Raw genomic sequence first — 27,874 nt, forward strand, 5'->3', positions numbered from 1 at the left:
TGAGTTTGCCATCCTAGGGGAGAGGGACTTTCTTCCACCGTTTCCCCAGTCCAGAGCCCTGTCCCTGAGCCCTCGAGTCCTGGTCTGTATTTCTTCCTGGAACCCCCCCAGACCAGCACTCTCAGAATACCTGGGTTCCTTTCCACCTTAAGGCTCCTGACCCTGGGCCTGCTTGGGCCATGTGATGGCTTCCAGACAGGAAGGAACAGAGAAGAAAGACAAAGGGCCCTCATGTGTACAAGAGTGGGAGGGAAAACGGCCCATCTCCGGCCTGGGTCAGAGCTGGGGTTGGAGAATGCCCCCTCTAGCCCAAAAATGTGGGTAGGGCCCAGAGGGGCAGGCCACAGCGCAGCCAAAGGGCATGGAGAAAAAGCAAGCAGGATTAATCCGCTCGTGGATTGAATGCAGAAAATGTATTCCCCGTCACCCGTGGGCCTGAAAATCCGGGGTGTTCTGCCTCCCACGCATCCCCCAGGTGCTGGAGCAGGAGTGCCTCTCCCTGCGCCTCCGGGTTCCCGCACACTGCAAAAAGAATTCTGAGAAGCTCTGGCCACCCTGCATGGCCTGACCCCGGCCCCTGTCTCCTGGTGCCCAGTGCCCCGCAGGGCCCAAGGCCGAGCAACCATAGTTGCAGAAATGGGGGTCACATCACTAGTGCACAGTGGTAGGTGACAAGTTCAAGAGTGTAGTGGGGATTGGACGCAAAGTGGCGGCCCCACCGACTTAGGACAAGAGTGAGCAGCTGAGCCCAGCAAAGATAGACCCTTGAGGGTGACGGGTTTATTTCACACTCTGCTTGCCTGCGATCAGAAGGAAGAACTCGGGGTGGCCTGGGATCCTCCGGGCTTAGGGGAGAGAGTCATCCTTCCTCCCCCTCTCTCCAGAGACCCTGTCATGGGTCTCTGCAGCCCCGGGCCGGCCCTTCTACAGCCTGGGCTGCCCGCCGTGGGGTATGACCTCGCCAGGGGCTGGCTCAGACTTGCACGTCGCCCACATCCAGAATCCAATGAAGGAGAATTGGCTACATGCTATGCCCACCACATAGGCCAGGAAGAAGATGCGGTCCGCGGCCTCGGGCCAGCTCCTCCTCGGCCCGTTCACTCCGGGAGCTTCTGGTGGGGCAAGAGGCAGGCAGGTTTTCAGGGCTCACCCAGCCTGCTGGCCCAGAGCAGGAGGGCAAACCCTGGGGACTGTCAGCCCGTATCTCTCCCTTTCTTCGATTTACAACCGATGAATGTTGGGGTCTGGCCCATTTCAGGCCACCTGGAGCTGAAGAAGCACCCCTGTAGAGAGGCTGCGAGGGGTATAGGTTATCTCTGGGAGTTTGAGGTCACCTGGGCCCTTAGGGAAGCTATCCTGGCTTCCTGCTCCATACCTGGGTCTTCCAAGGACAGACCCGGGAGCCTGCAGAGTGAAGGCAGGGAGCCCCAGCCTAGGGATCCCCGGCCTCAGCCCTTAGTGGGCAGCCTGCCAGCTCTGCTCCTGGCCTTATTCCTCCCTCTACCCCTGCTCCGGGCAGGGGTCCCTGCCCACCTTCAGGATGTGGCCCTGGGTCCTCCCCTCTCGGGGCTGGGCCAGGGCTGCTCTGGGCTCTGTGGTTGCCCCGGGCCAGCAGCGCAGCCAGCAGCACAGTCTCCATGGTGCTGGTGAAAAGCAGCAGCAGAAGCACAGTGAAGTAGTAAACTGCGGGCGGTGGGGGGGAGGTCAGGGCCAGGCCTGCACCCCTTGTGCCCCAGGAGCTCAGCAGAGCAACCCCACACACACACAGGGCCAGGTGAGGGGGGCAAGGCTTACTGAGCAGTGGGTTGCAGGAGGAGGAGCTGGGCAGGGCCTGCACCAGGGAGGAGTGGAAGACAAGGTAGCCCAGGAGCAGGGTCACCTTGTAGGCGATGCGCTCGGTGGCCCGGAGGGGCAGCAGGCCCCCACACATGTCCGCCAACAGCAGCGCCTCCCCAGGGACCAGCAGAGCTATGATGGCCTTCAGCGCTGTGTTCTGCAGGCGCAACTGGAAGGAAGACCGGGCTTTTGGAGGGCGCACGGGGTCTGGGAGGCTAAAAGGCGGCACTGTGGCCTCTGACCACAGCTTCCTGCCCCCCCCCCCCCAACCAGCTCTCTGTCAGCCACGCCAGGCTCACCGTCACCTGGAAGCAGGGCACCAGCTGCTGGGGTGGGACCTGGGTCTTCAAGTCCCGAACGACGTATTCCCTCTTGACACTCACGATCTCGTTCACTGCGTGGGCCCGGAACTCCAGCTCTAGCACTGGAAGGAGGCAGGGGAGAGTGGGGAAGGGGGAAAGAGGCGGCCCCGGCCCCTCCCTCCTCTCTTTCTGGGGGTATGCGCCAGGGACTAGCCAGCGTCCAGGGCTGGTGGAGACTTCTGACGGTGGCTGGAGGCCGACCAGGAGGTGAACACACTCTGTGCGCGGGCTGGGCACCCCCCCACATCCTCTCCAGCCAGGGGAAGGGCCTTCTCAGATTCAGAGGTGAATTTTCATTGTGCAACTAAATGCACTTGGCCCCACTTCTTGGAGGGGGACGTGGTCTGGACTCCACCAGCGTATCTGCTCACACCTTCCATGTTAGCCTCAGGGGGCGGCAGCTGCAGTATTTCCCAGGGGAGAGGGATGTGAGGCAAGGGTGGGGGTTCTGGCCCCGAGCTGGACGGCACCGGTGGATCTGCGGGCTAGTTACTGGGTGGGTGCAGCAGCCTCGGGCTCTGGACTTGCTTGACACAAGCGGCCCAGCTGTTGAGGGCAGCTGCTGTGGGGGGGCCGCAGCCCGGAGCAGGGGAGAGCTGGGAAGCGGGCCGCTGTTTGAGAGGCGCACGGAAGAAGTGTGCTGTCTGCTCTAGGATATCTCCAGCTCCCCTAAGCCTAGGGTGGACCGGTGTGAACACAGGCCGGCTGCCCCCATGTCCTGTCCGCTGGACGCCAGAGGCTTCCCCTCCTCTCCCCTCCCCTCCCCGCCACCCCCAGCTCCTGCCCCGTCAGCACCAGTGTTGCTGAAAGCATAGAAGCTGAGGTTGCAGTCGCTCTGGTCCCTGGGGAAGTGGAGGAGTTCAAAGTCGCAGTTGGTCTCCGTGGTGAGGGCCAAATACAGGTCGACATGTCCGTCGGGGTCCACTCGGGCCCGCGGGCTCTGGTCCTGCCAGTCCACCCAAAGCCTGTTGGTGAGGGGAGATAGCGCAGCTGGAGGCTTGGTCATTTCTCAGAAGGGGAGGTAGGGGAGACCCCAGCCTGGCCCAGCGGCCCTCTCCTGCCATCCCGGTTCCAGGAGGGTGAGGGGGACAGAGGCAGGGGGTGTGCCTGTGGTCTGGGGACCACCAGGGAGGGGCCTCCTGGCCTGAGAACTCCCGCCCCACTTACGCCTCCTGAACAGTGAGTCCCGGAGTCCAGAGTGAGTCCCAGGGCAGTGTGACGGCATGCCGTGGGTGGACACTTGTATTCCAGGCCAAGCGAGTGTCCAGCCAGGACTGGGGACATAAAGAAGCCGCTAAACCTCCCGCTCCCATATATATACAAGCCACTTGGCTTGGCTTTGATGAAGACCCGCACTTCTGAGCTGGACAAAGAGAAGGTTCTCCCATCCCAGCTTCCCTGCCCCCCGGTACTCACCAGCCGAAGCAGCAGCGTGGAGGACACTGTGTACCTCAGGATGTCCTGAGGGAGGGGGCAGTGTGTCACCCGGGGGTCAGCGCTATGGGACAAGAGAAAGCAGGAGCCCCCACCACTGGCTGGGGCTGTCCTGGCCCATCCCCAACTCAGCGCCTGGGCCCTGCTTCCCTCCATGGCCAGAGGACACTTACCACGTTAAATACATTGGACACGAACACTTGCACGTCCACGAGCAGGGGTGCACTCCCATTGTTTGGAATCTGGATGGTTTCCTGAACCTCCTGGGGCCAGCTGAAGTCGAAGAAGGATGGCCAGGCTGAAGGAGGTCAAGGTCATTTGGGTGCGTCCCCTGGGATCCAAATCCCAAAGCTTAAGGACTTTACACTCTCCACCTACCAACTGTTGGCGAGCGAAAGCCACGCCCTTGGACCAAGGGTCCCCGGGAGCTGAGCCTAAGGAAGGCCGAATGGAGCAGCAGGAGCTGCAAAGCCATGGTCAGTGGCTGCATGGAAGGCTGAATGGAGCCGCAGAGCCCAAACTGCTGCCTCAGTTCCAGCTGCTTCTCTGGGAGACTGGGCAGTTAGGGGCAGGTGCCCTGTGCAAGGCTCTGGGCCCTTGGAGCTGGCGTCCCACCCCGGGTTCCGCAAACACCTGAAGACAAAGCACAGGACCCAGCCCTGCCCACCCTGCACCTGCCTAGGCTTCCCTGCCCCGCTCCATTTCCACCACCTGGAATCTGCCCCTTTCAAAGACTGCCAAGAGGACCGGGCAGGCACAGATTCCACCCCTCCAACACACACACACACACACCTTTCCCCAGTCCTTCTGATCTGGGCAGATGCCACAGGGCTTCCTGTGTTTCTGTAGCGGGTCTCTACATGATTAAATAGTCAAGCCCTTGCTTAAGTGCTCTGCTCTCAACGTCGTGAGGTCTGTACGCCTTTGAGAGTTTTCCTGCCTCCCCTCAAACACTGAACTGATTCCACGCAAAAAGCCTTGAAAGGCTCAAGAACTCCAGGAGTGGGACAAACCTAGGGCAGGGTAGAGGCTAGCTCAGGAGCAGAGCCCTGTAGCATTCTCCCTCCAGCCTAGTGGTGACTTAGAACGGCTCCTGGGGGCCCTGGTGGAGGACTGGTGGGGGAGGGGGCGACTTTCCTGGCCCTTTGGAAATGCAGACCTGACCCCACATAGCTGAAGCCAGAGAAGGAAACCTCAAGGCCCAAAGTGGGTGGGCACGGATTGGGCTGGGGACACTCAGAAGGGGCCCCAGAGAGCTGGGAGCAGGGAGGGACCCGCCACTTGCTGGCACATCAGTGTTCCTGGGAACACACATAGTGTCTGCGCTTGGCCATCAACCCACTTATCGGGGCACTTAAACACTCCGCCTGCCTTTGTCCCATGCATAGGTGGCTACTGGTTCGGTGATCTACAAATTCCCTGCGCGGGGGGGGGGGGGGGGGGGGCTGCTGGGTGGCTCAGTGGGTTAAGCCTCTGCCTTCAGCTCTGGTCCTGGGATTAAGCCCCTCATCGGGGCTCTTTGCTCAGCAGGGAGCCTGCTTCTCCCCCTCTCTCTGCCTGCTGCTCTGCCTACTTGTGATCTCTCTGTCAAATAAAATGTTTTTAAAAAATAAAATGAAAAACAAAAACAGGAGAAAAACAAATGCTTCTGGATGGCCACTGCGGGGGTCCTGGGCCATCCTGCTCTTCCCCCTCTCAGGGATTTCTACGGGGACTTTCACTTGGCTGCCTTCCATGCGGGCCACCCTCCCTCCCCGTGGATCAGCAAAGCACCGTGCACCCATCCAACCGGAGCTCCCCCGTGAAGTCCCAGAGGCTTCAGACCACGGAGCCTCATAAGATATGCCAAGACACAGCGCCTGACTGCATGGGAAAAGTTTTGCGTATTTTATTAACAGATGAGATTCCTTCCCAGATCCCCGACCTCTCTCTCCAATCCTTTGAACACCAGAGCATACTCTCCAAGTGTCCTCAGGTCGTATTAACTGTCGGGATGCCGCTGGAGGCATTTTGGTCCCGCCAGGACGGGCCGGGTACCAGGCTCAAGGCCGGGCTGCTGAGAGTCGCCAGCACAGGGGCGGAGGTCCCGGCCGCCTCGCTCACGTGTGTCAGGTCCGTGGACTCGCGCTCCAGCACGCTGCTGCCGCGGGTGCCCGGCGCCGCGATGCACACGCGGCCCGAGGCTCTGCGCGGGGCACGGCGCAGCAGACCCGCGCAGATCTTGCGGAAGCCCTTGCGGAAGTGCTTGGAGACCAGCGCGTAGACGATGGGGTTGACACAGGAGTTGGCGTAGGAGACCAGGTGCGAGAGGATGCGCAGCGCGTAGGTGGCGGGCGTAAGCGGGAAGCGGCCGAACCACACACACAGGATAAGCGCGTGGTGGGGCATCCAACAGAGGCAGAAGAGCGCAGCCACGATGATGATCATGCGCGTCACCTTGCGCTTGGCGCGCCGGGCGCTGGAGCCGGCGGCCACCGGGTCAACGGCGCGCCAGAGGTAGCGCAGGGTGCGCGCGTAGGTCAGGCCGAGCACCAGCATGGGCAGCAGGTAGCTGAAGACAAAGGTGCAGAGGTCCATGGCGCGGCGGCGCGGCGCGCTCCACGCCGGGTGGCACACTGTCAGGTTGGCCAACTGCGACTGGCGGTAGTAACTCAGGTAGGGCCCGGAGAAGAGCAGCGACAGCCCCCAGATGAGCCCGATGGCAGCCCCCGCGTTGCGAGGCGTGCGCAGCTCGCGGGAGTGCAGCGGGTAGCGGATGGCCAGATACCTGTGGGTCGGGCCGGGAAGGGAGACGGGTGAACAGAACAGGTGGATTCGCGGGGGTAGGGCCGGACCCTTACACCTCGAAGCCCTCACCCTCTCTCCAGGAAGGTCCCTAGCGCACGGCCGCACAGCACTCGCCGGTCGCATGGCACTCGCCGGGAGCTGCTTTGAGATGTGGGGCGGGACCGGGCAGCAGGAAGGACGAAGCGGGCGTGTAGGCCACTCATCTGCTCCATGACCACAGTCACACTGCACCCGGCAAGGCACCCCGAGGCTGAACCGGCCTCGGAGTTCCGGGAGGCTGCGATTACCCAGCAGTGACGCTGCCGGGAGACGTAGGTCCCAGGCGCCTCGAGGCTGTAGCGGACAGCCTGGAGACACCGCCAGGTACCGCGAGGGAATTGCTTAGAGGAGCCGCCGCTCTATGGGTCCCACCAGCGCTCTCGGAACCGACACACTCCGCGCTCAGTGGAACCGCGGGGTATGTGAGGGAGGTGGCCTCACCTCGCTGCCTGTCCAGGGGAGGTCAGGAGGACGTGGGGGTAGAAGGGGCCCGGGATGATACCAGAGTCAGTCCCAGATTTCCTCCCCAGGAATCATCCGGGAGCTTCCAAGCTCCAACGGGGACGATAAAGAAGACCCTCTGGACCTCGCCTCTCCCTTGGCCTGAAGGTGGGGGGCAAGGGGGGTGGGGGTCTAGGGACCCTCGGACGTGTTCGCTTGAACTTTGGTGTGGGCTCCTGCGAAGGACCCAAATTCCGCAATCCGGACCAGAGACGACTGCGCGGAGCCACGAGCAAACCGTGGACTGGATGGAGGCTAGCGAGGTGGAGGCGCCTGAGTTTGACGCCCGGAGACAGACCGTTGGCTCCGCGCACACGATTACAGGCTGGGAGACTCTGAACGAGTCGCTTCTGAACTCGATCTCATCTGTAAATTGGGCACAGTAATCCCTCCCACCCCGGCCTCACAGGGGCACCGGACTCAAGCGAGACGAAGCACGCAAAACCGCAATGTGCCCAGAAACGCCGCGCTTGGTCGGGCACCGGCGGCGCCGGAGAGCCGAGGTCTGCAGCGTGGAGCCCGAGGACACACCTAACGGAGGGACACCGCAGTCGCCTATTCTTATTCCTCTTTCCTTCTCCACTCCTGATTGTCTTTCACTCTCTCCCGGTCCCTTTGCCTTCTTCGTGTCCTTTTTTTACTCTCTGCGCGCCCCCCCTTGAGCCTCGAGTCCCGCCTCTCTTCTCCAGCCCCTACCTGGGTGCCCGACCACCCCCGCTCCCGCCCCAGGGGCCGCCACGGCGCCCGCTCACCTGTCCAGGGAGACCGCGGCCAGCGTGAAGCTGCTGGCGTACATGGTGAGGAAGATGAGGAAATGCACAGCCTTGCAGAGCAGCGAGCCGAACACCCAGCCGTCCAGGGTGTAGATGGTGGCCTGGAAGGGCACGCAGCACACGATGAAGCACAGGTCGGCCACGCCCAGGTTGAGGATGAACAGGTTGGTGGTGCTCACCGCCTGGCCGCCGCGCAGCAGCACGGCCAGCACCAGCGCGTTGCCCACGGTGCCCACCAAGAAGATGAGCGCGAACAGCATAGGCACGATAACGGCCTCGGGCTGCCAGCTGTCCCTGCCGCCCGCCTCACTCGCGTCCTCGGCCCCGGGGCCACCCGAGCCATTCATGGCGGCCCCGACCCCGAGGCTGCCCGGGCTCCTGGCGCCGTCTGAGTTCTGGCGAGCGCAGAGCTCCGGCGGCTCCAGCCGCTGCAGCGCCCCGCGCGAGTCGCCGGAGCTGCGGGCGGAGCGAGTCTCTCCTGGCTGGGGCGGGAGGTGGGGGTGCGCCGGGGTCAGGGGGAGGAGCGAGCAGCCGGAGGGGTGGGATGGGCCCCCGCAGCAGCCGGCCGCGCGGGGTGGGGGGGGAGGGCTGTGCGGTGGCCCACGCGGGGGACAGGGGCCGCGCTGGTGCCGGCTCCTCCGCCCGCCCGCGTCGTCCACGCGCTCCAGCCCCCGGAGCCGGTCTGTGCCGCGCTGCTGAGCGGCGAACCGACCTCCGGGCTGAACGCGGGAGTGGCGGGGGGACCGACCCCTGGGGCCTGAGTGTGCGCTGGAGAGCCGGGAGCGCCCGCCTGGGACCGCGCAGACCTCTCCCGCAGCCTGGCCGGAGCGCGGGGCCTCCCCGGGCTGGCTTAGGCGGGGCCGGGGGACCCCTAAGGGGTGGCGGGCAAGTGACAAGGGACGCAGGTGGACCGAGGGGCCGCGGCTTTCCACAGCTGGCGAAGGGGACGGCACTGGGCGCTGGGCCTCACTCAGCACTGTGGGATCGCAGCACCTCCGGGGACTCTGGTGAGCCTGGAACGAGATGTGTGGCCTGAAGCCAGTGAGCCGAATTTCGCTCAGTGAATCAAATTCCTGTCTCCTTGCCCGAGTCAGAGATCCAAAAAGGGAAAACATGAAGGAAATACGAGAGCAGAGTTCCATCTCCAGGAGCATTTTCCGGCATGGCCATGAGGGTGTTTAGATCGCAATAAAACAAATAATTGTTTCTAATTTTGACATATTAAGCATCCAGCCCTTGCCACTCGGCATGGTTGGTGTTTCTATAGAATGACCCACATGCCCCCCTCAGCGATCAACTCTGAAAATCACCACCTGCTGCCACTGTACCTTTCCCTGCCCTGTTCATTGGGTCCTAGCGTGGAAAGTTCTTGTTCCTCTCCACCCCTCACCCCCCACCCCAGGATTTCAGCTCTGAAGCCCTATTCTTACTCCTTTGGGCAGGGAACACTTATCCACACCCCTGCCCTGCCAGACTTCACCAAATAGAAAGACAAAAGCAGTTCATAATGATGAGACGCTTGCTATTCATTCATTCAGTAAGCATTCATTAAGCACCTACCCCTTTCCAGATGTTGTTCTGGGTCCTTAGCATATACCAGTTAGCTCTAGGAAGATCAAGGCCCTCCGTGAACTTCCTTTTAGCAGAGGAGACAGACAATAAACATAACTCAAGGTAGTTATTAACCTATTACAAATTGATAAGTACTTGCAGGAAAAATAGATTAGGGTAAGGGAACTGGGAGTACCATGGTGGTGGAGATGGTGCATTTTAAAATTTGGTAGCCAGGGTAGCTCAGTCGGTTGAGCATCTGACCCTTGATTTCAGCTCAGGTCTTGATATCAGGATGGTGAGTTCAAGCCCCACACTGGACTCCACGCTGGGCAACGAGCCTACTAAAAATAAATAAAATAAAATAAAAATAAGGTGGCCAGGCAGACCACATTAGGAAGGTGATATTTGAACAAAGACTTGAAGGAGGTGAGGGACCCAGAGTAGTAGAATTCTACAGGAAGAACATTCCAGACAGAGTGGTCAGTGCTAAGATCCCAAAGCCGGAGTGTGCCTATGTCCCTAGATAAGGAAGTTCCTATGGCTTGAGTTGATGAATAAGAAAGAGATTGGCAGATGAGGAGGTGACAGACATGACATGCAGGGCTTTTTTCATTGCTTCATGACTTCTAGTGTGAGCAAAAAAAGAAGCCACTGCCAGAGTTTTGACTAGAGGACTAACACCACCTGAATTAAAAATCTTTAGTGAAGGGGCCCCTGGGTGGCTCAGTGGGTTAAAGCCTCTGCCTTCAGCTCAGTTCATGATCCCAGGGTCCTGGGATCAAGCCCCGCATCGGGCTGTCCGCTCCGCGGATAGCCTGCTTCCTCCTCTCTATCTTTCTACCTGCCTCTCTGCCTACTTGTGATCTCTGTCTGTCAAATAAATAAATAAAATCTTAAAAAAAAAAAACAAAAACTGCTTGGGACGCCTGGGTGGCTCAGTTGGTTGAGCAGCTGCCTTCGGCTCAGGTCATGATCCCAGCGTCCTGGGATGGAGTCCCACATCGGGCTCCTTGCTCCGCAGGGAGCCTGCTTCTCTCTCTGACTCAGCCTTCCACTCTGTCTGCCTGTGCTCGCTCTCGCTCTCGCTCGCTCTCTCTCTGACAAAAAAAAAAAAAAAAAAAAAAAAATCTTTAGTGAAATACAATCCCCATACTGCACATTTTACCCAATTAAGGGGTGCATTTAGTTTTAAATATACTCATAAAGTTATGCAGCCATCACAACAATCAACTTCAGAATGTTCTTCCCCAAAGAAACTTGGGCCATTTAGCCATAGATCTCCAATCTCAACCCTCACCCCGAGCCCCAGGCAACCACTTTCTGTCTCTATGGATTTGCCTATTCTGGACATTTCATATATTTTTTAAAATTTTATTTTCTTAAGATTTTTTTTCATTTCTAAGAGTTTACTTACTTATTTAAATAATCTCTACAGCCAACGTGGGGCTCAAACCCATGACCCTGAGACCAAAAGTCAGATGCTCTACCAACTGAGCCACCCAGATGCCCCTGGACATTTCGTATAGATGGAATCACACAATATGTGGTCTTCTGAGCACCTTTATTCACTTGGCGTAATATTTTCAAGATTCACATGCTTTGTAGCATGTATTAGTACTTCATTGCTTTTTATGGCCAGATAACATTTCATTGGATGGTTATACCAATTCTATTTATCCATTCATTTGTAGAAGAACATTTGGGAGACTTTTTTTTCAAGATTTTATTTATTTATTTATATTTTTAAATTAATTAAATTATTTTTAAAGACTTTATTTATTTACTTGACACACACACACAGAGAGAGAGAGAGAATATAAGCAGGGGGAGCAGGAGAGGGAGACTGAGTGGAAAGCCCAATATAGGTCTCAATCCCAGGACCCTGAGATCATGGCCTGAGCTGAAGGCAGACACTGAAGGACTGAGCCACCCAGATACCTCTATTTATTTACTTTTCAATATTTTATTTATTTGTCAGAAAGAGAGAAAGAGAGCACAGCTGGGGGAGAGGCAGGCAGAGGGAGAAGCAAGCTCCCAGCTCAGCAAAGAGCTATTTTATCTTTTTAAATTATCTCTACACCCAACATGATCCAGAGTCTCACACTCCACTGACTGAGCCACCCAGGTGCCCTGAAACTTATTTAGGATTTTTTTTTCATTGTAGTAAGATACACAAAATGTGCAGTTTACCATCTTGGATATTTTATTTTTTTAAAAGATTTTATTTATTTATTTGACAGAGAGAGAGAGAGAGATCACAAGTAGGCAGAGAGGCAGGCAGAGAGAGAGGGGGAAGCAGGCGCCCTGCAGAGCAGAGAGCCCGATGCGGGGCTCAGTCCCAGGACCCTGAGATCACAACCTGAGCTGAAGGCAGAGGCTTAACCCACAAAGCCACCAAGGCGCCCCACCATCTTGGCTATTTTAAAGTGTAGGATTCACTAATATTAAGTATGTGCAAAGACACATGGGTGGCTTAGTCGGTTGAGTGTCCAACTCTTGGATCAGGTCATGATCTCACGGTCGTGGAATCAAGCCTCATGTCTTGATTGGCTCTGCACTCAGAAGCGAGTCTGCTGGAGATTTTCTCTCTCTCTCCCTCTCCCTCTGCCCCTCCCCTACTTGCGCGCATGCTCTCTCTCGCTCTCTCTCTCAAAATAAATAAAATTTCAAAAAAAAAAAAAAAGCATATTCACATTGTTGTGCAACCAATCTCCAGGACTCTTTAATCCTGCAAAATTGAAACTCTGTATTCACTAAATAATAATGAATTTCCCCATTTCTCCTGCCTCCAGCTACTGGCAACCACCACTGTACTTTCTGTGAATTTGACCAAAGTAGATACCTCATACAAATGGAATCCTATCATGTTAGTCTTTTTGTGACAGGCTTACTTGATTTAGCACAATATTTTCAAGCTTCAGCCATGTTGGAGGTTGTGTCAGAATTTCCTTCCTTTTTAAGGCTTAATATTATTCTGCTTATGGATATACCACTTTCTGTTTATCCCTTGAGGGCCACTGGGTTGCTTCCATCTGTCGGTTATTGTGAATAATGCTTATATGAATGTGAATGTAGAAATACCCCCTTGGAGACCTGCTTTCAATTCTGTGGATATACACGCAGAAACGAAACTGCCAGATCAAATCATAATTCCTCAATTTTCCAAAGAACAGTCATACTGTTTTTCACAGGGGCTGCACCACTTTACATGTGCACCAAAAGCACACCAAGGTTCCAATTTCTCCATATCCTCACAAATACATGCTATTATTACTTTTTTAATAATAAAAAATTTCTTTTTCCTTTTTTAAAATCCTTTTTAAATTTTTTAAATTTTTTTTTTTTTTAAAGATTTTATTTATTTACTTGAGAGAGAGACAGTGAGAGAGAGCATGAATGAGAAGGTCAGAGAGAGAAGCAGACTCCCCATGGAGCTGGGAGCCCGATGCGGGACTCGCTCCCGGGACTACAGGATCATGACCTGAGCCGAAGGCAGTCGTCCAACCAACTGAGCCACCCAGGTGTCCCTTAAATTTTTATTTTTTAAAGATTTTATTTATTTATTTGACACAGAGAGAGAGAGATCACAAGGAGGCAGAGAGGCAGGTAGAGAGAGAGGGGGAAGCAGGCTCTCCGCTGAGCAGAGATCCCGATGTGGGGCTCGATCCCAAGACCTTGAGACCATAACCTGAGCCAAAGGCAGAGGCTTTAACCCACTGAGCCACACAGGTGCCCCTAAAATTCTTTTTTTAAAAAAGGTTTTTATTTATTTGACAAAGAGAGAGCACAAATAGGCAGAGTGGCAGGCAGAGAGAGCAGGAGAAGCAGGCTCTCCGCTGAGCAGGAAGCATGATGCGGAGCTCAATCCCAGCACCCTGGAATCATGACCTGAGTTGAAAGCGGCCACTTAACAGACTGAGCCACCCAGGCACTCCCAATTCTTTTTTTTTTTTTCTATTCTATTCTATTTTTATTCTTTTTCTTCTCCCTCTTCCCCTGCCCTTCCCCCTACTTGTGGGCTCTCTCTCAAATAAATGAAATCTTTACAAAAAATAGTAACCATCCAAAAATAAAGAAAAATAGGAATCATCCTAATGGGTGTGATAGTTCATTGTGGCCTTGATTTGCATTTCCCTAGTGATTGTGACACGGAATAGAGACTCTAAATTGCCTCATTTCTTTTCTTTTTTTAAAAAGATTTTATTTATTTGAAGGAGGACTGTGTGGCTCAGTCATTAAGCAGTTGCCTTCCTTTAGGTCGTGATCTCAAGGTCCTGGGGTGGAGTCCCACATCTGGCTCCCTGCTCAGCAGGAAGCCTGCCTCTCCCTCTCCCACTCCCACTGCTTGTGTTCCCTCCCTTGCACTCACGCGCTCTCTCGCTGTGAATAAATAAACAAAATCTTTTTTTAAAAGATTTTATTTATTTGAGATAGAGTGTGCATGCACGAGCAGGGGGAAGGGCAGAGGGAGAAGCAGACAGGGAACCCATGTCTGACCCTGGCAGATCCCAGGACCCTGAGATCATGACCTGAGCGGAAGGCAGACACTTAATTGAATGAGCCATCCAGGCTCCCCTAAATTGCCTCATTTCATCTTCATAAAAACCGTCTTAATTGGTTATCCCCATTTCACAGAGAAGGGGAAAGGTTTAGAGCGACACTGTTCCTTGCCCAACATTTCCCAACCAGTAAGAGAGGAGCCAGGGCTGGAGAAGCAGGACTCAGCCTCCCTCGCCTCAACTTCTCCCCTCGAACTGCTGGAGTCCTCGCTCCAAAGTCCAGAGGCATAGGTCCCCGGCAGTTCCAGAAGTTTCTACGCCGGGTCGGGGACCAGCAAATGGAGACCCGGCGTAGAAACTTCTGGGTCTTCACTTGCTGATCCCCGACCCGGCCAGCGCTTCCTCTGGCCATGGCTTTCTCAGGGTGGACACCAGAGGAGAGCGCAGAGGGGTGTCCCTCACAGGTGGAGTGCTTCCTGTGGGTACGTGGGAACCGCATCTCCCGAGTACCCAGGCAGGTAGACACCCCGAAACCCAAAGTCCAGAACCAACCGTCCCTGCCCTTAACCCTCACGCCCGCTTGGGACGTGAGCTGGACCCCCGGTGCAGGGATGCAGGAGGTGGTGTGTGTGGGGGGGGGAGCATTTCCGAGTCCTCCGCCCTCGGGGGACCAGAAGTGGGGTTGCCCCGGAAAGACCGCAATAGCTCTGGTCTCCCCGCGTGAACGAGCCCTCAGCCCCGCCCGCCGCGACTCAGAAACCCGAGCCCACGCGCAGGCGCGCTCCAACAAGTGGCTCACGCCCGCGGGCCGGGCCGTCGATGGCGGAGTCCGCCACGATCCCGTCAGGCCGTCGGGGCGGGCATCGCTCTCTTCCGCCTCCGTCGTCCCGCCTCCTCTATCCCGTCTGGCTCTGCGGCGCTGGGGCAAGATGGCGGCTGAGAAACAGGTTCCCGGTGGCGGCGGCGGCGGCGGCAGCGGGGGCGGCAGCGGCGGTAGCGGCGGTGGACGCGGTGCCGGAGGAGAGGAAAATAAGGAAAACGAGCGGCCTTCAGCTGGATCGAAGGCAAACAAAGAATTCGGGGATAGCCTGAGTTTGGAGAGTATCCTAGAGTAATCGGGCCTAACTCGCAATGACTACGTGTCGATATGCAGGGCCGGGGGCGGGAGAGGCGGCGGGTCCCGGCGCGTTCCGGGCCCGAGAGGCCGAGGGTTGCGGTTTCTCTCGCCCGTACTTTCTGGCACTCAGAGTTGCAGCGTCTGTGTTTCGACCGGTCTTTTCTCGCTTCTCGTTCGCTTTCCAGGGTGGGGAACGTTCTCTTCTCTCAGGCGGCACCGAGATTTCGGGCGGATTTCTGCAGTTCCCCCGTAGTCGCCCGTTTGGAGGGCTGGTGACGGGGATGACACGGTGGCCCCCCAGTGAGCTGCTGTCTTAGTATCTAGAGCCACTGAACCAAAGATAGGAAACTGCCCTATGGACGTTTTCGCTTAATACTTTTCGCTTAATACTTTATGTGGTTTTCAGCCGTCGGAGAATGGACAGAAAAAAATACAGTTTCTCTGGCAGTGGAGGCAAAGATGATTTCTTTGAGGAAGAGCTTGTTGCCCATTTTGAATATAAACGTAGCTTAACATCACTTGTATGGCTTTATTATATATATACACACACACACATATGTATTTTTTAAACATTTTATTTATTTACTTGAGACTCGAGAGAGAGCGAGCATGAGAAGGGAGAAGGTCAGAGGGAGAAGCAGACACTCCATGGAGCTGGGAGTCCAATGCGGGACTCGATCTGGGGACTCTGGGATCATGACCAGAGCCGAAGGCAGTTGCTTAAGCAACTGAGCCACCCAGGCACCCCTTGTGTCGCTTTCTTAAGTAGGCCTGTAGGCATCAAATCTTGTTGAGAATTGTTTAGGTGATCTGGTGGAATGGGTTTGTAGTTTCCGTCTTCTGACGCATCTCATTCAATATTACAACCGAATGCCTGAGACACTGGTTTGTGACTTTTGAAGTGAACCACAAACGGAGAAAATGTAGGTGAATTTCTGAAATAACACGTTTAGCTTGACATCTTTATGTGGTTTTCAGGAGATTGGAGCTTTACTTTTTGAACTGGTGATCTGGTTCCAGATGGATATTTGAATTGCCTTGATTTTTTACAAATCTTATAGCTTCTTATTCCTTTTAGTTGAAATAGTCCTTTTAATGTTCAGTATTTTGTTGACATGTCTGTAGAGGATTTTTTTTTTTAACATTTTATTTATTTGACAGAGAGAGAGAGGTCACAAGTAGGCAGAGAGGCAGGCAGAGAGAGAAGGGGAAGCAGGTTCCCTGCGGAGCAGAGGGCACGACATGGGGCTCCATCCCAGGACCCTGAGATCATGACCTGAGTGGAAGGCAGAAACTTAAACCACTGAGCCACCCAGGCCCCCAGAAAAACTAATATTTTTATACAAGCTGTGGCATAGTTTGGTTGGCATGTGCTAACCACAGGCTTATGCAGCGTCACAGCTGTTAAGGAAAAGTTAGATTTGGCAGATGTAGGAAGTTATGCAAATAGAGGAGTAGTACACGTCATTTATAATCTGAGTCCCCGCTTGAATAAGTAAAATACTGGGTCCAGGTGTGAATCAATGGGAAGCACCCCAGTTATAATCAGTAGTTAGAATCCAGCAACTTTATTTAAGCTGTTGAATTTCAGTAATCCTCAGTGGCTAATAATGCCTTCCTTTTTTAGTTTGAAAGTAATAGTTCAGGCAGTCAGCTTTTTACTAATTTGCTTTGCCCTGTCTTATGACAAGATAGCTATTGAAAATGATTACGAAAGAAGTCAGTAGTTAATGTACTAATGCTTAACGTGCTCTGGTTTGGTACAAATACAGACTAATGGGAATATGTTTCAATTTATTTAGATTCTTACCATTGTAAGCTTTTCCTTAATCTTGGCTCTAGTTCTTCAGATTATTAAGGAATCCCAGCAGCAGCATGGTTTACGGCATGGAGATTTTCAGAGGTATAGGTTAGTATCATGTGTAAGATGTATGGAAATTATTGTGGAATTTTCAAACTTGGTTTGCCTTTGTTAATATCTCACCTATTTTGCTGTGTCAGAAAGTAAGTATAGAAAGTCTGACTCTGAACTTATACTGAGTCCTCGAAATGTAACTTTTCAAATTTAAAATTTCACAATGAATAAAAGCAGCCAACCTCTTTATCCATTTTGCCTCACAATATTGCAGATATATTGGAGGCTTCTGCTGAAAGTAGCAAGCAGTATGGTAATACATAAATTTTTAAACTTAATTATATTGTCAGAGTCTTGATTAAATGCAGAGTTTTTCAGTTATTTCTTAATTTATTTTAAAGTAAGCTCTATCTCCAGCATGGGGCTTGAACTCACAACCCCAAGATCAAGAGCCATATGCTCCACCAACTGAGCCAGCCAGGCACCCCATATAATTTCTATGATATCATTATAAGTTGTTGGTAAACTCTGTAACAGCCTTCAAGTTGGAAAATGAATTTAATATGACTCTTAAAAATAGAATAGATGCCTAATCTATAATATAATTCAGTGCTTTAGAAGCAGAAATAGCCAACCATTTAATATTGAAGATATAGGCTTTAGCGGGGAGGGGCAGAGGGAGAGGGAGAAACAGATTCCCAGCTGAGCAGAGAGCCCAGCGTGAGGCTGGAGCCCAGGATCATGCCCTCAGCCAAAGGCAGAAGCTCAGCTGACAGCCCTGCTGGTGCTCCTGGCTGCTGGACTTTTAAAAGTGCTACTTTACAAAACATTCCACAGATTCTAAGGAGTGACGCATGTCACATAAATGGTCCCCAGCACTGGGATGAATTGAGCAAGGTGGGGAGTGGTAAAGATGAAGTGGGAAAGCTAAGGGGCCAGAATAGGTAGGGCCCTTCTTATAAGCCCGGGTAACTCCTTCAGGTGTTAATGTAGGCGTGATGGGAAGTTAATGGAAGAAGTTTTAGTTAGAGACTGTTATGACTTGAGGGTTTTTTTTGTTTTTTTTTAATTATTAAGGACATTTTCAAAAGCCAGTGTAGAGAGGATACCATGATGAATCTATCACTCAGTTATTACAGCAGTCGGCTTTCTGCTCATTTAATTTACGTGTTCCATCTCCTTTTTTTTTTTTTTTTTTTTAGGTTAGGCTCCATGCTAGGCATGGGGCCAGTGTGGGGTTCAAACTCACAAGACCTGAGCCAAGATCAAGAGTTGGACACTTAGCTGACTGAGCCACCTAGGAGCCCCTGTTCCTTCTCCTTTTTATTTTTATTTATTTTTGTAATTTTTTAAAAGATTTAATTTTTTCATTTGACAGAGAGAGAGTACAAGCAGGGAGAGCAGCAGGCCGAGAGAGAGGGAGAAGCAGGCTCTCTGCTGAGCAGGGAGCCAGATGCAGGACTCGATCGCATAATCCTGGGATCATGACCTGAGCCTAAGGCAGTCACTTGATGAACTGAGCCACCCAGGCATCCCCCCTCTCCTTTTTAAAAAAATACTTTTTTATTGAAGGATTTTTTCTTTTACCATTCTAATTTTTTTTTTAAGATTTTATCTTTTATTTGACAGAGAAAGACAGCAAGAGAGGGAACGCAAGCAGGGAGAGAGGGAGAGAGAGAAGCAGGCTTCCTGTGGAGCAGGGATCCCGACATGGGCGGGACTCGATCACAGGACCCCAGGATCATAACCTGAGCCAAAGGCAGACACTAAACGACTGAGTCACCCAGGCACACACCCCCCCTTTTTTTTTCTTACCATTCTATTGCAGTATAGTTTATATACAGAAAAGTATATAGAAAAAGATGAATTTTTCACAACCTGTAACCAGCAGACATTACTGGACAATGTGACCAGCATCCCAGAGGTCCCCCTTTTGCTCCTGATCACAAACCCTTCCTCCCCAAAGGTCACCACAGTCATGACGTCTGACACCTTAGGTTAGGTTTGAAATACGTTTCTGGTGGCACCAGTCATACTGCCCTGCAGGTTGTAGTTCACGGAGTGTTTGCAAGATGACGTGTGGTGTCTGTGGTAACCATTAAGTAAAACACCGCAAACCTTCAGGCTTTATTACAGAATCTACTATGGAAAGTACCGTCAGCTTGCCTGAATTATTGGTGTTTTTTCCTTCAGGGGCTACTGTTCCCGTAGACAAAGACGTCTTCGGAAAACACTCAACTTCAAGATGGGGAACAGGCACAAATTTACAGGGAAAAAAGTAACTGAAGATCTTCTGACTGATAACAGGTACGGACTGCTCTGTGCTAGTGGCGAAATCCTCCTCACTAATACGTTTATGGGACAGATATGTGTTAGCCGCTGTGCCAGCTCTTAAGTTACAGGATGAGGACACGGAGGCTCAGTAACGGTAGCAGGAGTTGGGCTGAGTGCTGAATACTAGTCCGCAGTTAGAACCTGATGGGATGTTGGGTAAGGGCCCTGGGGTGCGAGTTTCAGTGTGTAAGTGCTTACTTAAATACGTGTATCGTAAAAGAAATCTGTGTGTGAATTGTTGCAGAAGAGTTTCATGTTTCAGTGCTGAATGCAGCCAGGCTTAACATTCGCAGAAGGTTGGTCTGTCGACATGTATTAAAGGTCTTTAGGCCAGTTCCTCAAATTTCAGCCATGGGCCAAGTTGCTCCTTTTGCCACCTGTTTTTGTAAAGTGTGTTTTTTTGTGTTTGTTTTGTTTTACTCTTTTTTTGAGAGAGAGAGAGAGTGCACGTGCTAAGTGTGCACATGCACGAGAAGGGGGAGGAGCAGAGGGAGAGGGAGCAGCAGACTCCCCACTGAGCATCCGTTGAGGAAGACCAGTGGATGCCAAGCTCCATCCCAGGTCCCTGGGATCATGACCTGAGCTGAAAGCAGATGCTTAACTGACTGAGCCACCTAGGCGCCCCTTGTTTAGTTTTTTTACGTAATTTCTCCCCCCATTGTGGGGCTTGAACTCACAATTCAGAGATCAACAGTTGCATGCTGTACTCACTGAGCCAGCTAGGTGTCCCAGGGGTTTTTGCTAGTGAAGCCAGGAAGCTTGCGTTGAGGAGGCTGGACCTTGAGGGGTTTCTGAGAGGCAAAAACATTCTGTGTGAGGGATGCCTTGGTGTCTGAATGTACTTTAGGAATTATAATGCTCTGGACAGTTAGCTGCTGCTCAGGCAGCAGAGAGCCTGGGAGCTTTGTGTATGGAGACATAGAAAACTAGCGCATAGAGCCCAGGATGGGATTCAGCAGCGGGTATTGGTTAAATCTGATGAGAACAGGTTAGGAAGGGTCTCTGTGATCATGAGATCTTCATTTTGAAGAGATAAGATTAAGCTGATATTTAAGAAAGATTTATCAAGGCAGTAGGTTAACAGAATTTCTCCAGTATAAAAATAAAGTGGCTAGTTTATTCAGTCCTTAGTAAGTGCCAGACTCTGGTTTAAGTGTGTTACATGTATCACTAATGGGATTCTGAGGCACAGCAAGTTAGTAACGTTGTCCACTGTCACATAGTTAGTGACGGATGGCACTGAGATTCCAGCCCTGCCTGACTCGAGAGCATGTTCTTGACCATTTCAGTACAGTGTGTCTTCAGGACTTGGTTTTCAGCTCAGTTGGGATGGAGGAGGTGTTGATTCAAAGATGAGGCCAGATTGTGTGCTTGGACTGCCTCTTTGCTAAAGCTGGGGAAGAGCAGGTCTGTGGTCTGTGTTTGCCCAGTTTGAGGTGGTAGCAGGTGTTTTTAGTAGTGAGATCTGTGTGGTAGATGGCTAGAAATTTGAGGTGGAGCCTGATCAGAGATACTGATTGGGTGCCATGATTGATGCTGTGAGGAGTAGTTCCTTTTTTTTTTTAATCCCCCTTAATATTTTTTTAAATTTTATTGGGCGCCTGGGTGGCTCAGTGGGTTAAAGCCTCTGCCTTCAGCTCAGGTGATGATCCCAGGGTCCTGGGATCGAGTCCCACATCGGGCTCTCTGCTCAGCGGGGAGCCTGCTTCTCATCTCTCTCTCTCTCTCTCTCTCTCTGCCTACTTGTGATCTCTGTCAAATAAATAAATAATAATAAAAATCTTTAAAAAAAATATTTTTTTAAATTTTAGTGCTTGAGTGGGAGGGTAAGAGAAAGAGGGAGAAAGAATCTCAAGTAGACTCAATGCTGAGCACAGAGCCTGATGTGGGGCTTGATCTCATGACTCTGAGATCATGACCTGAGCGGAAACCAACAGTCAGACACTTAAACAGCTACACCACCCAGGTGCTCTGAGAAGAGTAGTTCTCAGGAGGAAAGCCAAGGAGGGTGTAGGGAGAAGTTAAGAAGTTGAGGATTGTGCCTTGGGGAATATCCAAGTCTGATGCTCCTGGTGTTCATCGTTCGGTTGCCTGTTCTCTCTCATTTAGGTATTTGCTTCTGGTTCTGATGGATGCTGAACGAGCCTGGAGCTATGCCATGCAGCTGAAACAGGAAGCCAATACCGAACCCCGAAAACGGTTCCATTTGTTGTCTCGCCTGCGCAAAGCCGTGAAGCATGCGGAGGAGTTGGAACGCTTGTGTGAGAGCAATCGTGTGGACGCCAAGACCAAGTTAGAGGCTCAGGTTAGTAGCTTTGCTACTACTGCGGAGTAGTAGCTTTGTATCAGCTTTGCTTTACTGCGGAGATTAGAGACGTGACTTCCTAGTTGAAGAGAATAGTTTCTTAATATTATAAATGGACCGGAGAGGAAATAACATGGTCTTGCTTTTTCAAGGCAAAGTTGGTATTGTTTTTGTTTTCAAGCTCTTGGTTTGTTTTGTTTTCTTCTCCCTTGACTTATGTATGTAATCTCAGCACTAAATGTGGGGCTTGAACTCATGACCTGAAGGTCAAGAGTCATATATTCCACCAACTGAGCCAGCCGGGTGCCCTGAGCTCTTGTTTTTTTAGTAATAAGTTCTAACATTTATTCATTCATTTAATTTTAATTTTTATTTATTTATATTTTTTAAAAGATTTATTTATTTATTTATTTGACAGAGAGGGAGAGAGATATCACAAGTAGGCAGAGAGGCAGGCAGAGAGAGAGGAAGGAAGCAGGCTTCCCGCTGAGCAGAGAGCCCGATACGGGGCTCGATCCCAGGACCCTGGGATCATGACCTGAGCTGAAGGCAGAGGCTTAACCCACTGAGCCACCCAGGTGCCCCTTATTTTTATTTTTAAAGTTTATTTATTTATTTAAAGATTTTATTTATTTGACAGGTCACAAGTAGGCAGAGAGGCAGGCAGAAAGAGGAAGGGAAGCAGGCTTCCCGCCAAGCAGAGAGCCCGATGTGGGGCTCAATCCCAGGACCCTGGGTTCTTGACCTGAGCCAAAGGCAGAGGCTTTAACCCCCTGAGCCACCCAGGCGCCCCCTTATTTATTTTTAGGATTTTATTTATTTGTCAGAGAGAAGAGAGGGAATGAGTAAGCACAGCAGGGGGAGAAGCAGGCTCCCCGCTGAGCGAGGAGCCTGATGTGGGCTCAATCCCATGACCTGAACCGGAGGCAGATGCTTAACCGACTGAGCCATCCAGGTGTCCCATAATTAGCTTTAACTCTTTTTTTAAAAGTTCATGCATCTCTTGAAATGAAGTTAGAAACCTTGACTCTAAGATCTGGGAAGTTCACAGAATTAAAATTTTTTATTTCAGGGCTCTTTGGACTTTTAAGTTTTATTTAAATTCAGAAAAAAAATTCTGTTAACATGTAGTGTATTATTAGTTTCAGAAAAGTAAAAATTTCTTGAAATGAATTTTTTTTAAGATTTTATTTATTTAGGGGTGCTTGGGTGGCTCAGGGGGTTAAAGTCTCTGCTTTTGGCTCAGGTCATGATCCCAGGATCATAGGATCGAGCCCCGCATCAGGCTCTCTGCTCAGCAGGGGGCCTGCTTCCTCCTCTCTCTCTGCCTGCTTCTCTGCCTACTTGTGATCTCTGTCAAATGAATAAATAAAATCTTTAAAAAAAAAAAAAGGAATTTTATTTATTTATTTGACAGAGACCGTGGGAGCACACGCACACACACGAATGGGGCAGAAGAGAGAAGCAGACTTGCCACTGAGCAGGGAGCCCGACATGGGGCTTAGTCTCAGGGTCCTGAGATCATGACCTGAACTGAAGGCAGATGCTTTTTTTTTTTTTTTTTTTTTTTTAAAGATTTTATTTATTTATTTGACAGAGAGAGATCACAAGCAGGCAGAGAGGCAGGCAGAGAGAGAGGAGGAAGCAGGCTCCCTGCTGAGCAGAGAGCCCGATGCGGGCCTCGATCCCAGGACCCTGAGATCATGACCTGAGCCGAAGGCAGCGGCTTAACCCACTGAGCCACCCAGGCGCCCTGAAGGCAGATGCTTAACCAACTGAGCCACCCAGGCACCTCTGAAACTAATTAAAAAAAGAAACAAACAATAGAAACGGGTGCCTGGGTGGCTCAGGTGTTAATCGTCTGCCTTTGGCTCAGGTCATAATCCCGGGGTCCTGGGATCGAGCCCCTCATCGGGCTCGCTGCTCAATGGGAAGCCTGCTTCTCCCTCTCCCCCTGCTTGTGTTCCCTCTCTCACTGTCTCTCTCTCTCTCTGTCAAATAAATAAATAAAATACTAAAAAAAAAAGAAAAAAAAAAGTGCCACAGATTTACATTCAGCTTCTGATACTGAATGTTATATCCTGGAAACTAATCATTAAGTCACATGAGAAAACAGGTTTTTTGGGCTTTTCTCCTTCAGATTCTCTCCTAAGGGGTGCCTGGGTGGCTCAGTGGCTTAAGCCTCTGCCTTTGACTCGGGTCACGGTCTTGGGGTCCTGGGATCGAGCCCCGCATTGGGCTCTCTGCTCAGCAGCGAACCTGCTTCCCCCGTCTCTCTCTGCCTGCCTCTCTGCCTACTTGTGATCTCTCTCTCTGTAAATGAATTTAAAAAAAAAATTCTTTCCTAGGCAGTAAATGAATCATGGTGAGTTATCTGTGTATCACATTTTATTAAATAGTGTTTTCTCTCAAAAATACTTATTTATTTATTTATTTTAAAGAGCAAGCGCATGCCTCCTACAGAGTGGGGCAGAGAGTGTCTCCAGCAGACTCTGCTTTCTGAGCCCGGACCCCGATGTGGGACTCAATCCCATCACCCTGAGATCATAACCTGAACCAAAACCAAGAGCCAGTCGCTCAACTGACAGTGCCTTCCAGGTCCCCCAATAAGTTTTCTCTTTTACAGTCACCCTGAATAAGGGTGTCTGGGTGGTGCACTTGATTGTCTGCCTCTTGATCTCAGTTTGGGTCTTGATCTTGGGGTTGAGTTCAAGCCCCGTACTGAGCTCCAGGTTGAGCTTGAAACCTTCTTAAAAATAAATAAGTAGGGCGCCTGGGTGGCTCAGCGGGTTAGGCCGCTGCCTTCGGCTCAGGTCATGATCTCAGGATCCTGGGATCGAGGCCCGCGTCGAGTTTTCTGCTCAGCAGGGAGCCTGCTTCCCTCTCTCTCTCTCTGCCTGCGTCTCCATCTACTTGTAATTTCTCTCTGTCAAATAAATAAATAAAATCTTTAAAAAATAAATAAATAAATAAATAAATAAGTAAAATCACCCTGATGTATATCTCTATATTCCTGATGTCAAAACTGAAAGCAGGTGGGGGAGATTGAGCAGTGACATTGGCTCTTGGTGTTGAAACAGTTCCATTCTTCTCCTTTTCAGGCGTACACAGCTTACCTCTCAGGAATGCTGCGTTTTGAACATCAGGAATGGAAAGCTGCAATTGAGGCTTTTAACAAATGCAAGTAAGTGTTCTGGTCCGAAAGCCGCGGCTGGGTTCGCTCGTACATAGTCGCTTTCAAGCCGCAGATCACCTGATGATTGTTTCTACAGAAGTGCAGTTATTATTGAGTTAAGATTTATTTATTTTATAGCATGCGTGCTGGAGAGAGCGTGCGGTGGGGAGGGACAGAGGGAGAGGGAGAATCTCAAGCAGACTCTTACTCAGTCCTACATGGGGCTCAATCTCATGACCTCAAGATCATGACCTCAATATGACCTGAGCCGAAATCTAGAGTCGGACACCCAGTCAATTGAGCCAGTCCTGGTTACTCATTTGTTTTCCTTCCCTTTAGGAATATTGATGATCCTCATTCATTTTAGAGCCATGCAGTTCTCTTACTTGATAGAAGGATCTTAGCATAGTGCCATGTTTCATTTTTAGCCATTGTATTCCTTTTTATTTTCTTAAAATAAGGCTGCTAAGAAAGCTGGTGTTTCTTTCCTCTCAGAACTATCTACGAGAGACTGGCCAGTGCTTTCACAGAAGAGCAGGCAGTGCTGTATAACCAGCGTGTGGAAGAGATCTCACCCAATATCCGCTACTGTGCATATAACATCGGTGAGCAGGGGCTGAGTCGGGCACAGACTAGTGGGTTGGCGGTGGTTCATCTCGGACAGCCTAGAGGATTTAACTTTCCTGTTTTCCTTGTCCCTGCATCTGTCCTTGGCACGGGTTTTAGCTGATGAGAAAAGTAGAGGTGTCAGCGTCAGCCCAGCTTAATGTCATGGAAGGCAGTTCCTTCGCTTTGTTTCCATCCTGCCAATTCTGTACTCCTTTGTGAGTGAGCTTCGTGAAAGGACCTGCGGTTCACTGAAATGTGCTTGTACAAGGGGAAGAGCTCAGTATTGATTCTAGCGATTCTTGGGACACCAGACCAGACCCTTGAGGATTTCTACTCAACAGCTCTCTCTTTTCTCAGGGGACCAGTCAGCTATCAATGAACTCATGCAGATGAGATTGAGGTCTGGCGGCACTGAGGGTCTTCTGGCTGAGAAATTAGAGGTAATGTAGTCTATACATTTTTGTGAGGTCTTTGGTTTGTAAAAATCCAGAAAAAGAGGTAATCCATGATCTCGGTAGTCATTGTAATGGTTATTAATATATGCATATTTATATCCATTTTTTTTTAAAGATTTTACTTCTTTATTTGACAGAGAAATCACAAGTAGGCACAGGGGGGATGCAGGCTCACTGCTGAGCAGAGAGCCTGACGTGGGGCTTGGTCTCAGGACCCTGAGATCATGACCTGAGCCAAAGACAGAGGCTTAACCCACTGAGCCACCCAGGCACCCCTATATCCATGTCTTTTTCATTCTTTTTTAAAGATTTATTTATTTATTTGACAGATCACAAGTAAGCAGAAAGGCAGGCAGAAGGAGGGGGGAAGCAGGCTCGCTGCTGAGCAGAGAGCCTGATGTGGGGCTTGATCCCAGGACCCTGAGATCATGACCTGAGCCAAAGACAGAGGCTTAACCCACTGAGCCACCCAGGCACCCCTGAAGTATTCAGTTTTTTATCTTATTTTCAAGGCAAGTAATGTAAGCAAGTAGACAAAGTAGGAGTAAAAAATGGGGGGGAAATGGGGTGCCTGGGTGGCTCAGTGGGTTAAAGCCTCTGCCTTCTGCTCAGGTCATGATCCCAGGGTTCTGGGATCGAGCCCCCTATTGGGCTCTCTGCTCAGCAGGGAGCCTGCTTCTCTCTCTCTCTCTCTCTGCCTGCTTGTGACCTCTGTCTGTCTAAATAAATAAATACAATCTTAAAAAAAAAAAGATGGGGGGAAGACTAAAATCACGTGGTAGAATCAGAGGTGATCACTACTAATAACATGATGAATAGCATACGGATTTTTGTGTATGTAGGAAGAAAATGCGTGCGTGTGTGTGTGTGTGTTTTTTAAGGTTTTATTTATTTAGAGCAAGAAAGAGCAAGGGTTGGGGGAGAGGCAGAGAGGGAGAGAGAGAATAAGCAGACTCCCTGCTGAGTGCGGAGCCTGCCGAAGGGCTCCATCCCAGACCCTGAGACCACAGTACAAGCTGAAACCAAGAGTCAGACGCCCAGCTGACTGAGCCACTCAGTCGCCCACGGGATCTCCATATACACTGCTTAGTAATGTGCTTTTAAAATACAGTGTCTTGAGTGTTTTTTTCCACTTTAGTAGGTATTTCTACACTGTTTTGGTAGCCACGTGGTACTACATTGTACCGGTCAAGTCACGTGAGCACTTAACTATTGTTGTTGAAGGGATAAATCATATTACTGTGAAGACCCATGTTTTTGTACACATTCTTAGTTATTTCCTTAGAGTACATTCCTAATCATGGGATTGAATATTTTGGAAGCTTTTGATTCATATTGACAGATATCTTTAAGTAAGTTTCTGATAATTTGCGTTTTTGCTTATAGCACATACAGATAGGTTTTTCTCCTACACCCTTACTAAGACTTAGCATTGCTCTTTTTTTTTTTTTTTAATAAAGATCTTATTTATTTATTTGAGCGAGAATGAGAGAGAGAGAGAGAACATGAAAGGGGGAAGGTCAGAGGGAAAAGCAGACCTCCTGCTGAGCGGGGAGCCGGACATGGGACTCGATCCTAGAACTCCAGGATCTTGACCTGAGCCAAAGGCCATCGCTTAACCAACTTAGCCACCCAAGTGCCCCTGGTGTTGGTCTTTTTAAATTTTTTTACGTTTTTAAAATATTTATTATTATTATTATTCTTTTAAGTGGCTCCACATCCAACTTGGGACTTGAACTCACTGCCCTGAGGCCAAGAGTCACATGGTCTGCCACCTGAGCCAGCCAGGCACCCTAGGGTTGGCTCTTTTTGTTTTTTATTTTATTTTAATTTTTTTAAAGATTTTATGTATTGGGGCGCCTGGGTGGCTCAGTGGGTTAAGCCTCTGCCTTCAGCTTAGGTCATGATCCCAGGGTCCTGGGATCGAGCCCCGCGTCGGGCTGTCTGCTCAGCAGGAAGCCTGCCTCCACCTCTCTCTCTGCCTGCCTTTCTGCCTACTTATGATCTCTGTCCAATAAATATGTAAAATTAAAAAATATATATATATATATATTATGTATTTACTTGAAAGAGAGATCACTGAGCCACCCAGGTGCCCCACGTTGGCTCTTTTTAACCTTTCGTTTAGTCATTTTAATGTTTGGGTTTCTGTAAGTTAAGATAGGTGATATTAAAGAGGAACTTAAATACAATTTATATATTACCTTATAAGGCGTGATATATTAGTTTCAGAAAAAGA

The 27,874-nt window shown here is 50.8% G+C and overlaps 3 protein-coding genes across 4 annotated transcripts in view; 1 reads left to right on the forward strand and 2 right to left on the reverse strand.

Annotated features, from left to right (window-relative positions):
* Positions 1 to 87: 87 nt before the first annotated feature.
* ZACN (zinc activated ion channel) lies at positions 88 to 5,056 on the reverse strand. Its single transcript, XM_059379723.1, has 8 exons — positions 4,011 to 5,056; positions 3,806 to 3,930; positions 3,615 to 3,659; positions 3,366 to 3,472; positions 2,994 to 3,163; positions 2,136 to 2,260; positions 1,534 to 2,005; positions 88 to 1,112 (listed from the first exon to the last, which is right to left on the reverse strand). The coding sequence occupies exons 1-8, from the start codon at positions 4,120 to 4,122 to the stop codon at positions 925 to 927; spliced, it is 1,344 nt and encodes a 447-aa protein (XP_059235706.1). The 5' UTR covers positions 4,123 to 5,056; the 3' UTR covers positions 88 to 924.
* Positions 5,057 to 5,505: 449 nt separating this feature from the next.
* Positions 5,506 to 8,206, reverse strand: GALR2 (galanin receptor 2). 2 transcript variants are annotated; one of them, XM_059378663.1, is made up of 2 exons: positions 7,712 to 8,206; positions 5,506 to 6,399 (listed from the first exon to the last, which is right to left on the reverse strand). In XM_059378663.1, the coding sequence occupies exons 1-2, from the start codon at positions 8,077 to 8,079 to the stop codon at positions 5,604 to 5,606; spliced, it is 1,164 nt and encodes a 387-aa protein (XP_059234646.1). In that variant the 5' UTR covers positions 8,080 to 8,206; the 3' UTR covers positions 5,506 to 5,603. The 2 variants fall into 2 exon arrangements, with proteins under 2 accessions (XP_059234646.1, XP_059234647.1); XM_059378664.1 differs by lacking the exon at positions 7,712 to 8,206 and adding an exon at positions 6,489 to 7,687.
* Positions 8,207 to 14,679: 6,473 nt separating this feature from the next.
* The window catches only part of SRP68 (signal recognition particle 68), a 35,687-nt gene continuing 22,492 nt past the window's right edge, over positions 14,680 to 27,874 (forward strand). Inside the window, exons 1-7 of the mRNA XM_059380816.1 lie at positions 14,680 to 14,886; positions 16,745 to 16,811; positions 18,951 to 19,064; positions 21,201 to 21,396; positions 24,498 to 24,580; positions 25,067 to 25,176; positions 25,538 to 25,620. Of these exons, the coding sequence (XP_059236799.1) occupies positions 14,715 to 14,886; positions 16,745 to 16,811; positions 18,951 to 19,064; positions 21,201 to 21,396; positions 24,498 to 24,580; positions 25,067 to 25,176; positions 25,538 to 25,620 (825 nt within the window). The 5' untranslated portion in view covers positions 14,680 to 14,714. The remainder of the gene's footprint in view (positions 14,887 to 16,744; positions 16,812 to 18,950; positions 19,065 to 21,200; positions 21,397 to 24,497; positions 24,581 to 25,066; positions 25,177 to 25,537; positions 25,621 to 27,874) is intronic.

The sequence above is a fragment of the Mustela nigripes genome, chromosome 16 (assembly GCF_022355385.1).
Source record: "Mustela nigripes isolate SB6536 chromosome 16, MUSNIG.SB6536, whole genome shotgun sequence".
Lineage (NCBI taxonomy): Eukaryota > Metazoa > Chordata > Mammalia > Carnivora > Mustelidae > Mustela > Mustela nigripes.